Source organism: Andrena cerasifolii, chromosome 6, assembly GCF_050908995.1.
Source record: "Andrena cerasifolii isolate SP2316 chromosome 6, iyAndCera1_principal, whole genome shotgun sequence".
NCBI lineage: Eukaryota > Metazoa > Arthropoda > Insecta > Hymenoptera > Andrenidae > Andrena > Andrena cerasifolii.
The window spans coordinates 5,383,063-5,396,399 of NC_135123.1; the positions used below are offsets into that span (position 1 = coordinate 5,383,063).

At 35.6% G+C, this 13,337-nt stretch overlaps 1 protein-coding gene across 6 annotated transcripts; it reads right to left on the minus strand.

The window, feature by feature from the left end:
• Positions 1 to 132: 132 nt before the first annotated feature.
• Positions 133 to 13,287, minus strand: LOC143370050 (popeye domain-containing protein 3). Of its 6 annotated transcripts, XR_013085552.1 has the most exons (10): positions 12,892 to 13,276; positions 12,288 to 12,462; positions 11,948 to 12,209; positions 11,109 to 11,476; positions 7,659 to 7,816; positions 7,480 to 7,582; positions 7,185 to 7,325; positions 5,778 to 5,943; positions 3,323 to 3,591; positions 2,582 to 2,826 (listed from the first exon to the last, which is right to left on the minus strand). XR_013085552.1 is itself a non-coding variant. In XM_076814664.1 (9 exons), exons 3-9 carry the CDS (start codon positions 12,168 to 12,170, stop codon positions 2,062 to 2,064), a joined length of 1,224 nt encoding a protein of 407 aa, XP_076670779.1. In that variant the 5' UTR covers positions 12,171 to 12,209; positions 12,288 to 12,462; positions 12,892 to 13,286; the 3' UTR covers positions 133 to 2,061. The 6 variants fall into 6 exon arrangements, 5 of the variants coding, with proteins under 5 accessions (XP_076670779.1, XP_076670780.1, XP_076670778.1 ...); XM_076814664.1 differs by lacking the exons at positions 2,582 to 2,826; positions 3,323 to 3,591 and adding an exon at positions 133 to 2,126 and having other exon boundaries at positions 12,892 to 13,286; XM_076814663.1 differs by lacking the exon at positions 3,323 to 3,591 and having other exon boundaries at positions 2,582 to 2,829; positions 12,892 to 13,285.
• Between the last annotated feature and the right edge of the window lie 50 nt (positions 13,288 to 13,337).

Genomic DNA, 13,337 nt, shown 5'->3' on the forward strand with positions numbered 1-13,337 from the left:
TGAATTAGTGATATGTTAACTAATATTAGATCAGAAAGTTTTTAATATTGCAGATAGTTAATACAAATATAATTAATTTGTAGTCGAATACTTTGGACATAATGGTACAAGGGGAAGAGATAGAAGATATACTTTCTTCTAAAACTAACTTTCTTTATTCCTTTCATCATTAAATTTTTCATTATTGTATTCAATGTGATTTAATTTTTTTTCATTTCATTCGTAATCTCTTTATATTACCTAACTATATACTAAAAAGAGTTGATATATAACAATAAGAAACAATAAACAACAAAGATTAGTAACAAATAATTTACATTCATTGAAACCAAGCATTTACACTTCTCACGCATACACGAATAGTATTAGAAGAAAATAAGATTACGTGGCTCTCACCTTTTTCAATTTTACACTTTGTAGAAAACAGTCTGGTTACCCAAAAGAGGAAATAAGTTAATGCATTGTAATTTTAAACAATTGCATGGATGTACTTTACGCATACGATAGAACAATTATTATCCAACTTTTAAACTAGTTATAATATTTTAGAATAGAATATACTCAGAACTATGATTTTACATATAAAAAGTCTCCTTAAAGTATGTATTACAACCTTAACTGGGCATGAATCCGATAATTAGCAACGTTTTAAATTTTTTTCCTCAATGCATTTCACTAAAGACTAGACAAAACTGTCATCAAAGGGTTTTATTTGTTCCTTTATTTTCTTGTCTGAAAATTGTATCCAATCATCAGAACCTGAGATTATTATTTTAAATTTCAGTACGTAATACTTTCACTATTTCCATTCAAAGTAATTTGAAAATTGTGTTTCCTTTTCTTTCCCCCTAAAAGAATCGAACAAATCCTTTTATAAATATTACGTAAATTAATGAAAAACAATCACCTCTCTGTGCGTATTGATTTCTTTTTGCTTATATCACTTAACATTATAATAATTGATTCTAACCATAATTATCATCGATACAGTAAATCATAAGATTTATAAGCAACGCTAACGTCGTTTCCCAAACAGAAGAATGACAATCATGATTACAGTATTATTGTAACGATTTCCAATAATTTTACAATATCAACCATTAAAAGTTATATGCATTTTTTTTTATCTCTCTATCAGCAATGTATATCAATATAAATATTCCATAAATGTAGCTCGTGTTGCAATTTTATTATCATCCAGCGCTTTTTGGCGTAACTTCCTGTCTCGTTCTCTATTCTGAACGCCATTGTCTCGTGGTATTATGAAATATCGTTATGATCCATGCGATAATCCTTCAAAACTATTTCAAATAGTTATGCACGAGTTATATTTTAAATAGTTTTGACGGCAAAAACGACCAGTTGCCGGTGGAAATTTGCTCGCGAGTTAGAATCACAGAAATTATATTTCCTACCAGAATCTCGATTCCTTAGTGTTTGCTTTACACGCAACCGCTTGCAGACAAATTAAAGGCCTTCAGTCTGAAGATAAAGCTCGACATACCGTTTCGTAACACCTTAACATGCAATTATAATGTATCTAAACACGTAGACTGTATTGTATATCATATAGATCCTTAATCAGAAGGGGAGGTTCGATGATAAATATAAAATAATAGAAATCGCAACGAAGAAGGTATCAAAGATTAGTCCCTTCCTCGGGCTATCATTGAATACTTTAATCAGATCGATTCCATTATTATGGTGTCTGATCGAAGTATTAGAGCTAGTATCTCTGATAGCTAATTTTTACAGAATTCACAGCTGAAAATCATAATATTACGTACCTCTGTGTGTCATGAGATGATGGAGATAATATAGAGACCAATGAATAAGTGTGATTAGGACTTTTCAAGTCTTTTTATCCAACAGCACATACAACAATAATCTATTATGTGAGAGGACCGCTGAAGTCTTGGCGCCAGATGATCCTATTCTCAAAGTACATAGTGCTGTTTCATGAACACACACCATTTAATAATAATATCCGATGTGCACCGAACTTCGCAGGTGATGTTTCGTTACTTTCTTCTCGTCAAGACCACTTCGAAATGGTCCCATCTAGGATATACGGATGAAGCCAGCACTTGGTTTACTGGGATTTATGGGTTTCCACCGGCAACTTTCTTAAAAGATATTGAATGAACATGTAAATTAGTACGCAATAGTACCAATTATATATCTTTTCTTGAGAAATGAATAAATGAAATATGCAAGTAAAAAGGCACTATATTATCTGTTTATGAGAAACAATCAGGTATTTAGGCCTCCAAAAATTTCATTTCTTTAACACCTCCAGTAAATCACAGATCATTCGCTAAAGAAGTTACGCCACTGCAATCAAAAATCTCCGTTTCATTACACGTGTAAAGTCTTATTTCTTCAGGACCGAACATACAGACGTCAACGAAAATGGTCAATGTAAATCAAGAATAGCCACTGTTAAATCAGTTTCGGTGCCATTCGATAGCACATTGGAAGCATGAAGTAATATTTTTAGTCGTATGTCACTTTACAAACTAGGATGGAAATATTACGCTATAAACGAGGATATTCTTCCTTCGTTATTAACAAACTTGACTAGTTGTGGGGAGAAATTATTAATTGGCAAGAGAATGCTGAACTGTTCGACACGCGGCATGGTGCGTGCCGCGTGTCCAGAGATGTCGAATACATTTCATTGTTATTTCATGATATTTAAAACGACCGATGTTGCGTTATATTGACTGCCGAGGATGACATTCATTTAACAATCATTTCATTAAACAGGTGTTTCATGATCAGTCTCTTCAATTCTTCCCAACCTCCATGCATTTGGATCCCCTGCTGCTGCAATATGACAACGTGAAAGATTTTTAGTTAATTTTATTCAATACGCATCGCAGTACTTGAAATATTCACGCACTCGTGGTACGCCGGGTGTGCTTTTATATAACCGTAACAAAGTACTTTCCCCACAGTACAGATTTATAATATGCGATATACATATAGGCGATCGAGTATATAAATAATAGAGAAATTAAAAATTAATCTAAACCTATAAGAACAACGGTAAGGAAAGAATGGAAATGAACATAAATATACATAAGAATAATCTATTGCTATCAGAATTTGTATCTTACACTATAGGAATTAATTCCTTCCCTTGTTAATTTTATCACAGCATTATATGTGTAAGTATATGTATACATATATATATATATATAGTTTTAAATAAAAATAAACGTAATGTATAAATTAATGTACTTTACCTATATTAAGTATATTAGTTAATATGGAAGGAGATGTAAAACAAAAGTATACAGGCACAAAGGCAACTCACCTGAATACAATAACCAGAAGTAAATAACTAATGAAGTTACCCGATGATATGTGTATAACTTATCGATATCCATTGTAGAAACATAATATATATATCACGTACAAATCTGTGCTAGATAATTGCACACTCTGTGTCACAGGGATATTATAAGGAAGTCTGAACATTGTTGTGTTGCACAGGATCTAAGGCAAGTGTACGTGGGTGATTCATATGATGCAAAGTGTTGTTCAGCACTTCCTGAGTTGTGTACAGCAGCGGCATTCTCTCTTCTATCCAAAGCAAAATAAAAAAAATTGATGCAAATTATAAACAGTGTATGTTATAAGAAACTTATAAATTAATATCATCAGAGTCATTGCTAATCTATAAGCACGTGCACTACTTATCATGCAAAGAAGAATCCTAGAGTATTATACTTTTCGTTTACCCTCTAAATAATTACATTTGGTTGTTCGATCGTGTAAATTACGTATCGTTATCAATTTACTTTATAATTAGCATTTTTATGTTTCAATTGCAACGACCTAAACATAATATACATTTCATACCATGCAACGATATTTATTATTACAACTCTAACACTAACTTCAGACTAATGGATTAAATTCCAAGAAAAATTAATAATTTTTATGTAAAATTCGTATTATAAAGCTCCACTCAGTGGCAGATTCAGGAGGAGGAGGGCGCCCCTCCCTCAAGGGGGAAATACTTATTTTAATTTGCAAAATACTTCTTTTAACTGAGCAATATGAGAGAAAATATGATAAATTGATACAAAAAAAACACTTTCATTTAGCAGGAAAATATTATCGGGAAAGGTCCCTGGTTTACTTCTCAGACCTACGCACCCCCTCCTCAAGGAAATCTTGGATTCGCCCCTGCGCCCACCACCCCCTCCTGAAAATCTCAAATCCGCCACTGGCTCCACTTTTGATGAATCGATCTGCTCATAAACAACGTTCAATCATTATCTATTGAATCCAAAAGCAGGATATACTAACAATGTAAAGATTGCAATGCTATAAAGTTATTTATTTTAAATTTATCAGACGGTAATGTGTAATTAGACACAAAATTATCATTGGACGAAATTACCTATGGACCATTGCACACTTAATTATTTTATTGCTAATGTATTTGATCGAAGAAAGCAGAAATGTAAAAACCACTTGCCTTTCATGCAGAAAAGTAACGTTTGAAGTACACATGACTTATACGAATATAATAGAATGAGTTAAAGCAGATCATGCAAGAAATGGAGAACAATTCATTTCTACAATAAAAATTGCAACAAATACTTAAACGAATTCAACCGTGCTAAGTATTGTCTAACATTTCAATTACTACGAATCTGGTGCGATATCGTTCAATAAATTTACACATTTTATTTACAAATTTAGTGCTAATTGTTCGAAAATGCATTTTTCTTAATAGGATGGCAAAACAGCAGGGCAAAGACTAATCAGAATTGTAGACCATTATAAAGTACTACGTGTGATGGAGAGGCATTTCATGGGTCTTGATCCATCAGCAGTAAAAAACAGGGAGACATCCATCCATATAAAGGATGTTCTCCTCGACGTGTTAAGGTCGTCGCGCATTTTGTCGAGGCGCGGCGATACGAAGAGAAAAGTTTATAAACACTTGATTCTTATGGAGCCGCGCACACTACACCGAAGCGCAGCAGCAATTAATTATTATTAATTTCTTCGATTTGCGTCGTCGCGCCGCGTTTCGCCAAAATGCGCTGCGACCTATAATGGAAAAAAAGAATCTACAATACTCGTTACTAATTAAGTAATAAAGACTAATAAGATACATGTAATTTAGATAAAAAAAATATTGACAATTTAGTCATTTCATTAACTCGGCGGGAGGCGCTACTGGGTAAAATTTACCACCGAGGCGCTAGTTGCGAAAATATGAAGACTGTTTGAATTTTTGTTACAATTTTTTAAAGAACTTTAATAAAGACTTTAAGATATTTCATAAATTTTGTTTGATTCTTAAAACACTGTACTTTAACATAAAAATTACAAAGTTAAAAAAAATATTCTGAAGCCGTGGTTTTTTACGTTTCAATTTTGGGTATTTTTGACCCGGTAGCGACAACCTGTGATACAATATGGGGTGCACCTCCCGCCGGGTTAAACTGTAAAAGGGTGAAAGTACTAAAAAAAATTATTTTATGTTACAATGAATATAAACTGCTGTTCGTGATATATGTATACACATATATCTCTGTGACTGAAATGACGCAGTAATACTATCGTCTTTCTACATGCAACAACGTGTTACTTTATATTATCATAAAAGCGAGCATTATAATCGATATTTGTTCATACTCTACGGAAGATTTATGTATAATAAAAATATTTGTAACAGATGCATAGCATTCTACCTGAACTTTTTATCCTTCATCATAAAAATATTGTTAACTGAAAAGTACTTTTACCTTGAAGTTGACGACTGATGAGAGCAGTAATGCCTTGACTGTCACCAGTCTTCTTTACAACAAAAAGTTTGGTGTCAGGATCATTTTCTAAGGCGCCAATACCAGCTAAACCAATTACTTGACCATTTTGTTGTTGATGACTGCTAGCAGCCATTGTTTCACTGACCTAAGATTATATCGTTTACACAAATGGTTCAATTAATCAACCTTTTAAGGGGTCACTCTGGTAATCACACCGCAAAATTCGGCAACATTCAGGCTTTTTTTCTCAGTGAATACAATGAATAACAATGTCAAACTTTTTTTTCATTTATTAAGCTACTTGTAATGTATACGGAACAATTTTTTAAATACACTTTTAATTGTGTTTCTTCAATGTTATCTGGAGTTCAAAATCGCGCCTTTGAAAAGACAGCGGGAGTGATTTCAGCTCACAGACTAATCTGAAACAAAAAAACCAAACTGATTCTTAATCGTTATGAGTACCGCTATCGCTGGTGCTAGAATTAGCCACGTAAGTCAAAATTTAACAAAATTGCGCGCATTCAAGCTTCAAGTTTCGAAATTTTCCATTCTTACTTGAAGTTTGAATGCGCGCAATTTTGTTAAATTTTGACTTACGTGGATAATTCTGGCACCTGCGATAGCAGTACTCATAATGATCCAGAATCAACCTGGTTTTTTTGTTTCAGATGAGTCTGTGAGCTGAAATCACTCCCGCCAGGCGCAATTTTGAACTCCAGATAACATTGAAAAAACACAATTAAAAGTGTATTTAAAAAATTATTCCGTATACATTACAAGTAGGGCTGGGACTATTTGTCGAATTTTTCGGTATTCGAATATTCGAATACTTCAGTTGCTCAATTATTTGGCGAATATAATTCTAATATCCAAGTATTCGAATAGTATTCGAATACTTAAATGTTCGAATAGTATTCGAATACTTAAATGTTCGAATAGTATTCGAATTATATTCGCCAAATAATTGAGCAACTTTGAGTATTCGAATATTCAAATATTCGAAATTTATTCGTAGCATTCGAATACTTGTAAAATATTCGAATATTAAATTATTCGAATAGTCCCAGCCCTAATTACAAGTAGCTTAATAAATGAAAAAAAGTTCGACATTGTTATTCATTGTATTCACTGAGAAAAAAAAGCCTGAATATTGCCGAATTTTGCGGCGTGATTACCAGAATGGTCTCTTAATATATTCTCCAGAAACGTTATACATTGTAAACGACGCCCTCGATCAAATTATAAGTACAAGATTATTTATAACAATATAATACCTTTTTAAAGCAAATGGTGAACATTTAGTGCAAAGAAAATTTAAAAGCTAGTGTAAGAAGAAGACAGATTTCGCTTAACGGTAAGTGTTATAATTTGTTGCGAACATACCTGCATCAATTTTTTGACTACGTCCCTTCCCAAAATATGATCAAACACTGCCTGCAGAAATTGATCACTAATTATGCTTAATTTTAATTTGTCTCTATGCCATAATAATATTCTTGATTCTTCCATAGCTGTTATTGATACCTACATAAATATATTGTCGCTTTAAATTCATTTAAAATGAAATTCTACTTCGCAAAAATTATACCTTCATACATATGCAAACGAATATTATTATTATTACATAAACATATAGATACAACGAGCACACAAAATGGAAAAAGAGAAGTATACAGACCTGAAAGTATTCGTCCGTGGATACACCAAACCATTCTGGAGAATCCAGGAACTGATGTGGGAAGACAATGTGCAATGCTCTTCCATTTTGCGATACTACTAATCTGCAAGCATTTGTACCAGGACAATTAAACAAGTACAGAATACTACTGCCGATTATAACTTGTATCGTATACTTACTTTCCAGAAAGCACCAGAGACAAAGAATCAACTTTGGTCACTTTCTCTTGGGCATAAACTTCTTGATATTTCAACTGTCGTATAACCTTCATACAATTTAGTACTTTTTTGAATTGATGACGCGATACTCTCAATGGCTGGAACACTGCGATATATACCTGTATAGAAGAAAATGAAAATGACACATAAAATTCAAGTAGTTCTATCGTAAATACCAAAAATACAATGTATAAACAGAAAAGATTTTGAATAAATATTTTACACATTTCTTTGTAGCGTTCACTTATATCATTGTTTTCTAATGACACTAACACAGCTTGTGTGACGTAAAGTTACTACTTTTCTATACTCTTTGTCGACGTCTATTAAATTAAGTTTAAATTCTTTAAAGAAACGTGATACGTTTATAATGTTTCCAATGTAAAATACAGTTCATGAATTTTATACTATAAAAAAAAAACTTCAATGCTCGAGTTTGCATGTACAACAGGGTACGACATGAAGGAAAGGATACTGTGTAAAGAATTCTAGCATAATGCAGGTGCCACAGCCAAACATACAAGCGATTCAGAGTAATTACAAAATTTCTAATATATCTATCTATAAGATCTACGACAATAACATTATACTATCTAAAATACAGAATATCATACTACAGTATTTATTCCTCTCGCTCGCGGTTTACGGAGGACAACACCATAAGTACCAGAAATGATGTAGATAGCATTGAGCTTACGCGCGAAAGGGTAAATAGAGCTTATAGCGAGAGGATACTGTACAGACAGTATTTAAAAAAAAAAGAAAGGGAAAATACTAACTTAAAAATGTACAGATACTTCAGTACTTAGAAATTACTTATTGCTATTTAGAAACAGCGCTCATTAGTCATTACATTATCTAATTAATATAATTGTAGTTCTTTCTTATACTTCTTTGAAGTTTACCTTTAAACACAACATCAGTGTTCGATTAAATGATATATTTTGTAGAAGAATGTTAAAAATGTAACTGAAAAATTAGCAGAATGTCAAACAAGACCTCAAAGAATGTACTAAAAATATATAAATGTAGACTCAGATAATTTGAGAATTTTAAGAAAAGTATACAATGCATACTGATTAATTTGACATATGGGACTTTTTGTGTATATATTACAATAAAGCTGATTTTAAGTATAAGCAATTATTTTTATATTACAGTAAATATTCGTTATATGTTCGCCAGAAATATTCGTTATATGATCGTCGCCTCGCTCCACCAACTGGGGGGATCTCCCGCGGAACCAGTCAAGCGTGAAAGGCGACACGAGTTGAAGCAACGTAATCATGATATAAGACACGAGCCAGCGTGCCGACGGCTCGTTGTAAGAAGGCAACGTCTGGCATTTAAAGACCACAGCTTTGACAAATAAAATGTTTAAACTTTTGGTTTTATTCTTATGAGAATAGTTTTAAAGGTGAAGCTCCACGGCGCGTGGACTCGGCGAGTCTCGCGCCAAGCTCGCCGACTCGCTGAACCTAGGCAAACACAGGGCGAGCCGAGCCACGCGCCGTGAAACTTCACCTCAACATATTAATGAGGGTTTTCTGATAAAAATAAGACCAAATACGATGTGATTTGGATCATATTCGACTGTCGTTCATTCTTCTCATTCGCTCCCACTTCTTTTACTCGTTCTTTACTTCGACTACTGACTGACGCTCAAAGCCAGCTCGAGCTGGAATTCGTGTCGTCCTACACGTTATACGTTCGTGTCCGGTCTCGAGTGGTGAACATATAACAAATATTTACTGTAGTTTAAATGACACCATTCTATTGGGATCTGACATCCGTCACCATGACATCTGGTGGCGGAAAGTAGAAGCGCTCGTTGGGTACACATTAATCCATGCCTGTTCTCGTGCCGTTGCAAAAATTCCGCTGAGCGGGATTTGAACCTGTCCAATCACAAATACTTTGCATAGAAAGAACATTTTCGCAAAGAACTACATTATCGGATATACAACACATGTATCTTGTACCCATACCGGCGCCATCTTGGCTAGGTCCCGCCCCCATGTCAGATCCCAATACCTAGTATATGTTAAATGAATTACGTCATTCCATGAGCAATAGTATTTTGAGTATACATTTACAATGCAACTAAACAAGTTTTATTAATAACTAATTACATAACTACATCCATTTCCTGGTTTGGTAAACTTGCCGATGAACTGTGCCCTCCCCGATTTCGATGACCTTCACATATGCTGTCAAGGTCGTCATTCTGAACAACATTTCCCTTTAAACTTTTTGGCGGTCGGCCCTAGTACTTACATTTATCTGCACTGTATAAATATACTTTATTGTCCTCAATCACGTAGTTTTTGAAAAATCTGTCGTGTAGGCACACCTTAGAAACAGGTGTGTGATACTCGCGGTAGTACTAGTGTTAAGTAAAGTTTTTCGCGAATATCTCGTAAACCAAAGCCGACCGCCAAAAAGTTGAAAGGGAAATGTTGTTCAGAATGACGATTTTGACAACACATGTGAAGGTCATCGAAATCGGCGAGGGCCCAGTTCATCGGCAAGTTTACCCCTGGTTTTGGTAATTATTTAGAAGTTTTCCATCCTTACCGATTTCAATGATTTTTGGATATGTTATCAAGATCAAGATTCTGAACATCTTTTTCCTATACATGTTACCGCCGCACGACCTTCGTTTTGGAGATATTTGCGAAAAACTTCTGTTGATTTATTCCGACGCAACGCATTCCACTTTCCAACTTGTCCCAGGTATTAGTATTGGTTGGGGCTAGATTAGTGCGGGGGCGCGTAAAGCATGATAGCGAACTGATGTGAGTTCAGAAATTTGAACCAGAAAGTTGCGGATGCCTGTCAACACCCCGACTCATATCGGTTCGCTATCATGCTTTACGCGCCCGCGAGCGGGCGCGCGCCCTCCGCGCTATTTTAGCCCCAACCAATACTAATACCCGGGACAAGTTGGAAAGTGGAATGCGTTGCGTCGGAATAAGTCAAAATCATCTCGGAAACAAAGATCAGCTTCGTCATTTGTTCTGTCCCCCTACTGTAGGTAGGTGTACGGCAGAATACATTGTGTAGTAGCAGCAGTTTTTCGCGAATATCTCAGAAACGAAGGCCGAGCGGCGGTAACATGTATAGGAAAAAGTTGTTCAGAATCGTGTCCCCGACAACGTATCCAAAAATCATTGAAATCGGTGAGGATAGAAAACTTCTAAATAATTACCCTGGTTTTTCAGTTTCCCTTTATCTTCTTACCCAATTCTTTATTCCCCTTTTATAAAATAGCTTTCATTTCGAACTGATATTAAGACACTCTTACACGCTCTACATTTAAATTAGAACTCGATATGTGCAAAGTATGCGAACAATATTCTCAGACGTTAAGCCTGAAAATAAGCGGTTCTTATTCATCTCTTAACTTACCTCTTCAACTTCCCTTGAAAACTTGATAGGCCTGAGCTTGTAAAGAAGCGTGCATACATGGACGAAGTTGATGGCAACAAACAGAGCATTCCAGAGAGCAGCGTCCAGCCAACAAGCTATTGTCCAGCCCCACAAAGCAAGAAAGGCACAGCCCACGAGCAGAGTGCACCTTAAATAGAGTACACCATGTATGCCACTTGGTGCAAGGTGTGACAATAGAAAGAAGGCATTTGCTAGTTGAAAGTAGATGTGGTTCACAGAAATTCCTTGATAGGGTTGGCAGGTAAGAACTCCGTACAGAAAAGTTGGAGGCACTATTGGCGAATGAGGAGAACCAGATCCATGAGTGACTACTGATAGACCAGTAGCTGTAAAATATTTTTCCAAATATTAGGCAGCACTAATTATACTTAGGAACTGCAACTCAACGATATAATCACGAACTTATAAAAGATATATAGATTATTAGCGACACACTTCGAATGTCTTTAACCCCTTGGCCTACAACATCGAGTGAGACTCGTGGTCTCTAGATTGGGCCAAAGATGGAAAGCACAAGCAACACTCGTGACACGTCGATTCGGCGAAACGTAAACACCAAGGGCCAGGCTCGAAGTTAGTAAATACTACGATTCAACTTTTCGCCGATGTCTTTTCATCTCAGTTATTCCTGGCCGCATACACTTGTATTTACTTTATTGAGCCGAACCATGAAATGGCTCGACGCGTGGCTCATCGCTGGTGCTGATTTGGTGTCAGAATTTAAACCGTAGGCCAAGGAGTTGAAATGCATGGAGCGAAGAGCTGTTTGTTCTTGTTGTACAATCGCACATACATACCCGCTTTGTTATCAGTGGTCACATTCCTACATTCGTCGTCTTCATGGTGTGTTGAAATTGGTAGCGACACTTCCGACGTAACAGTGTTATGAGGAACATTAGACGCACCTGCATTCGTTAAACTGGCATCGATTCCGAAAGATGTCCAATATAAGAACACCAGGAATAAAACAGAAGCGCGCCAGCCTTCTCGGCTTCCTATAGGATCAAAACAGATCCACATCCCCGCATCACCACCAAGCTAAATCAATTTCGTCTTACTCTGTAATATTAATAAAAATATTACACGCACACATGCGATTACAACAGTATCTGTATTAGTAAATACTACGATTCTTACTTATTCATAAAAGATGTTAAGTTGAATATTATATCCCCTTCATAAATAGCCTCGCATTGTTTACATGTCTACTCTCAGCTAAAATTAGAGCTCACAGACAAATACCATCTTGCTGACTTCAAATTAAGGAAGGGTACTTGCATTACCAATAGCTGTGGGAAGACTACAGAAACATCTGCAATGTAAACACACGTACATGAGACACGGTTCGTTCGCATACTTTGTTCCGTTTGCCGTTCGTGCTTTCCCATTTAAGAAATCCACTTAGACATAATGTTTCCGTTAATACGCGTCGCAAAATCACCAGAGTACGACTTGATGAAAGACTAATTCTTATCCGAGATACTACGTTCAGATGACATAATAGAATTGCGGACTAAAAAAATGTCCAAGAGTGGAATTTACTAAGAACACACAGGTCTGACTACTAGTGTTTGTAAATAATCTGAATTCAAAGATCTTGGGAAACCGACTAACTGACACTGTTCGGGGAAGAGGACTTGAATCCCGAACGAACTCGTTTCGCATTCATTTTCCTTTATAAGCGATCGAGGATATCGGCGCACATTACAAAGTATTGTGCCGAAATCAATAAATAACTTACTCATGGAAATTTTGAAAAGATGAGAGCGTACACAAGGCATACAGATAAAACAGCAAAATATAAAGTCGGGTAATTTGATAGTCGGAATGAACTGAACTCGTACACGAAACAAAACTTGCTTATCTAATGAACGTCAAACTAGCAGAAAGACGTTGCTCTAGCAAGGACGAGTACAGGCAACGGTGGACAACTGGAGACCCGAAGGGGGATAAAATAGGCCACGCGGCCCGTAATTTAAGTTCGTTCGAAAAATTTACTAAGAAATACGTGAAGCAAAATCGCGCGCGATATATTCCACCTCATATTCCAATTGTCGCGAAAGAATTAACTGTAAACTGAATTGTACGGGGTGGTGAATAAACCGGAACGGAAACTCGTACTTTGATTTTCAAATCTAAGGCTTTTACAAACGCGAACAGTATATCCAGTGGCGGATTTAAGAAAGA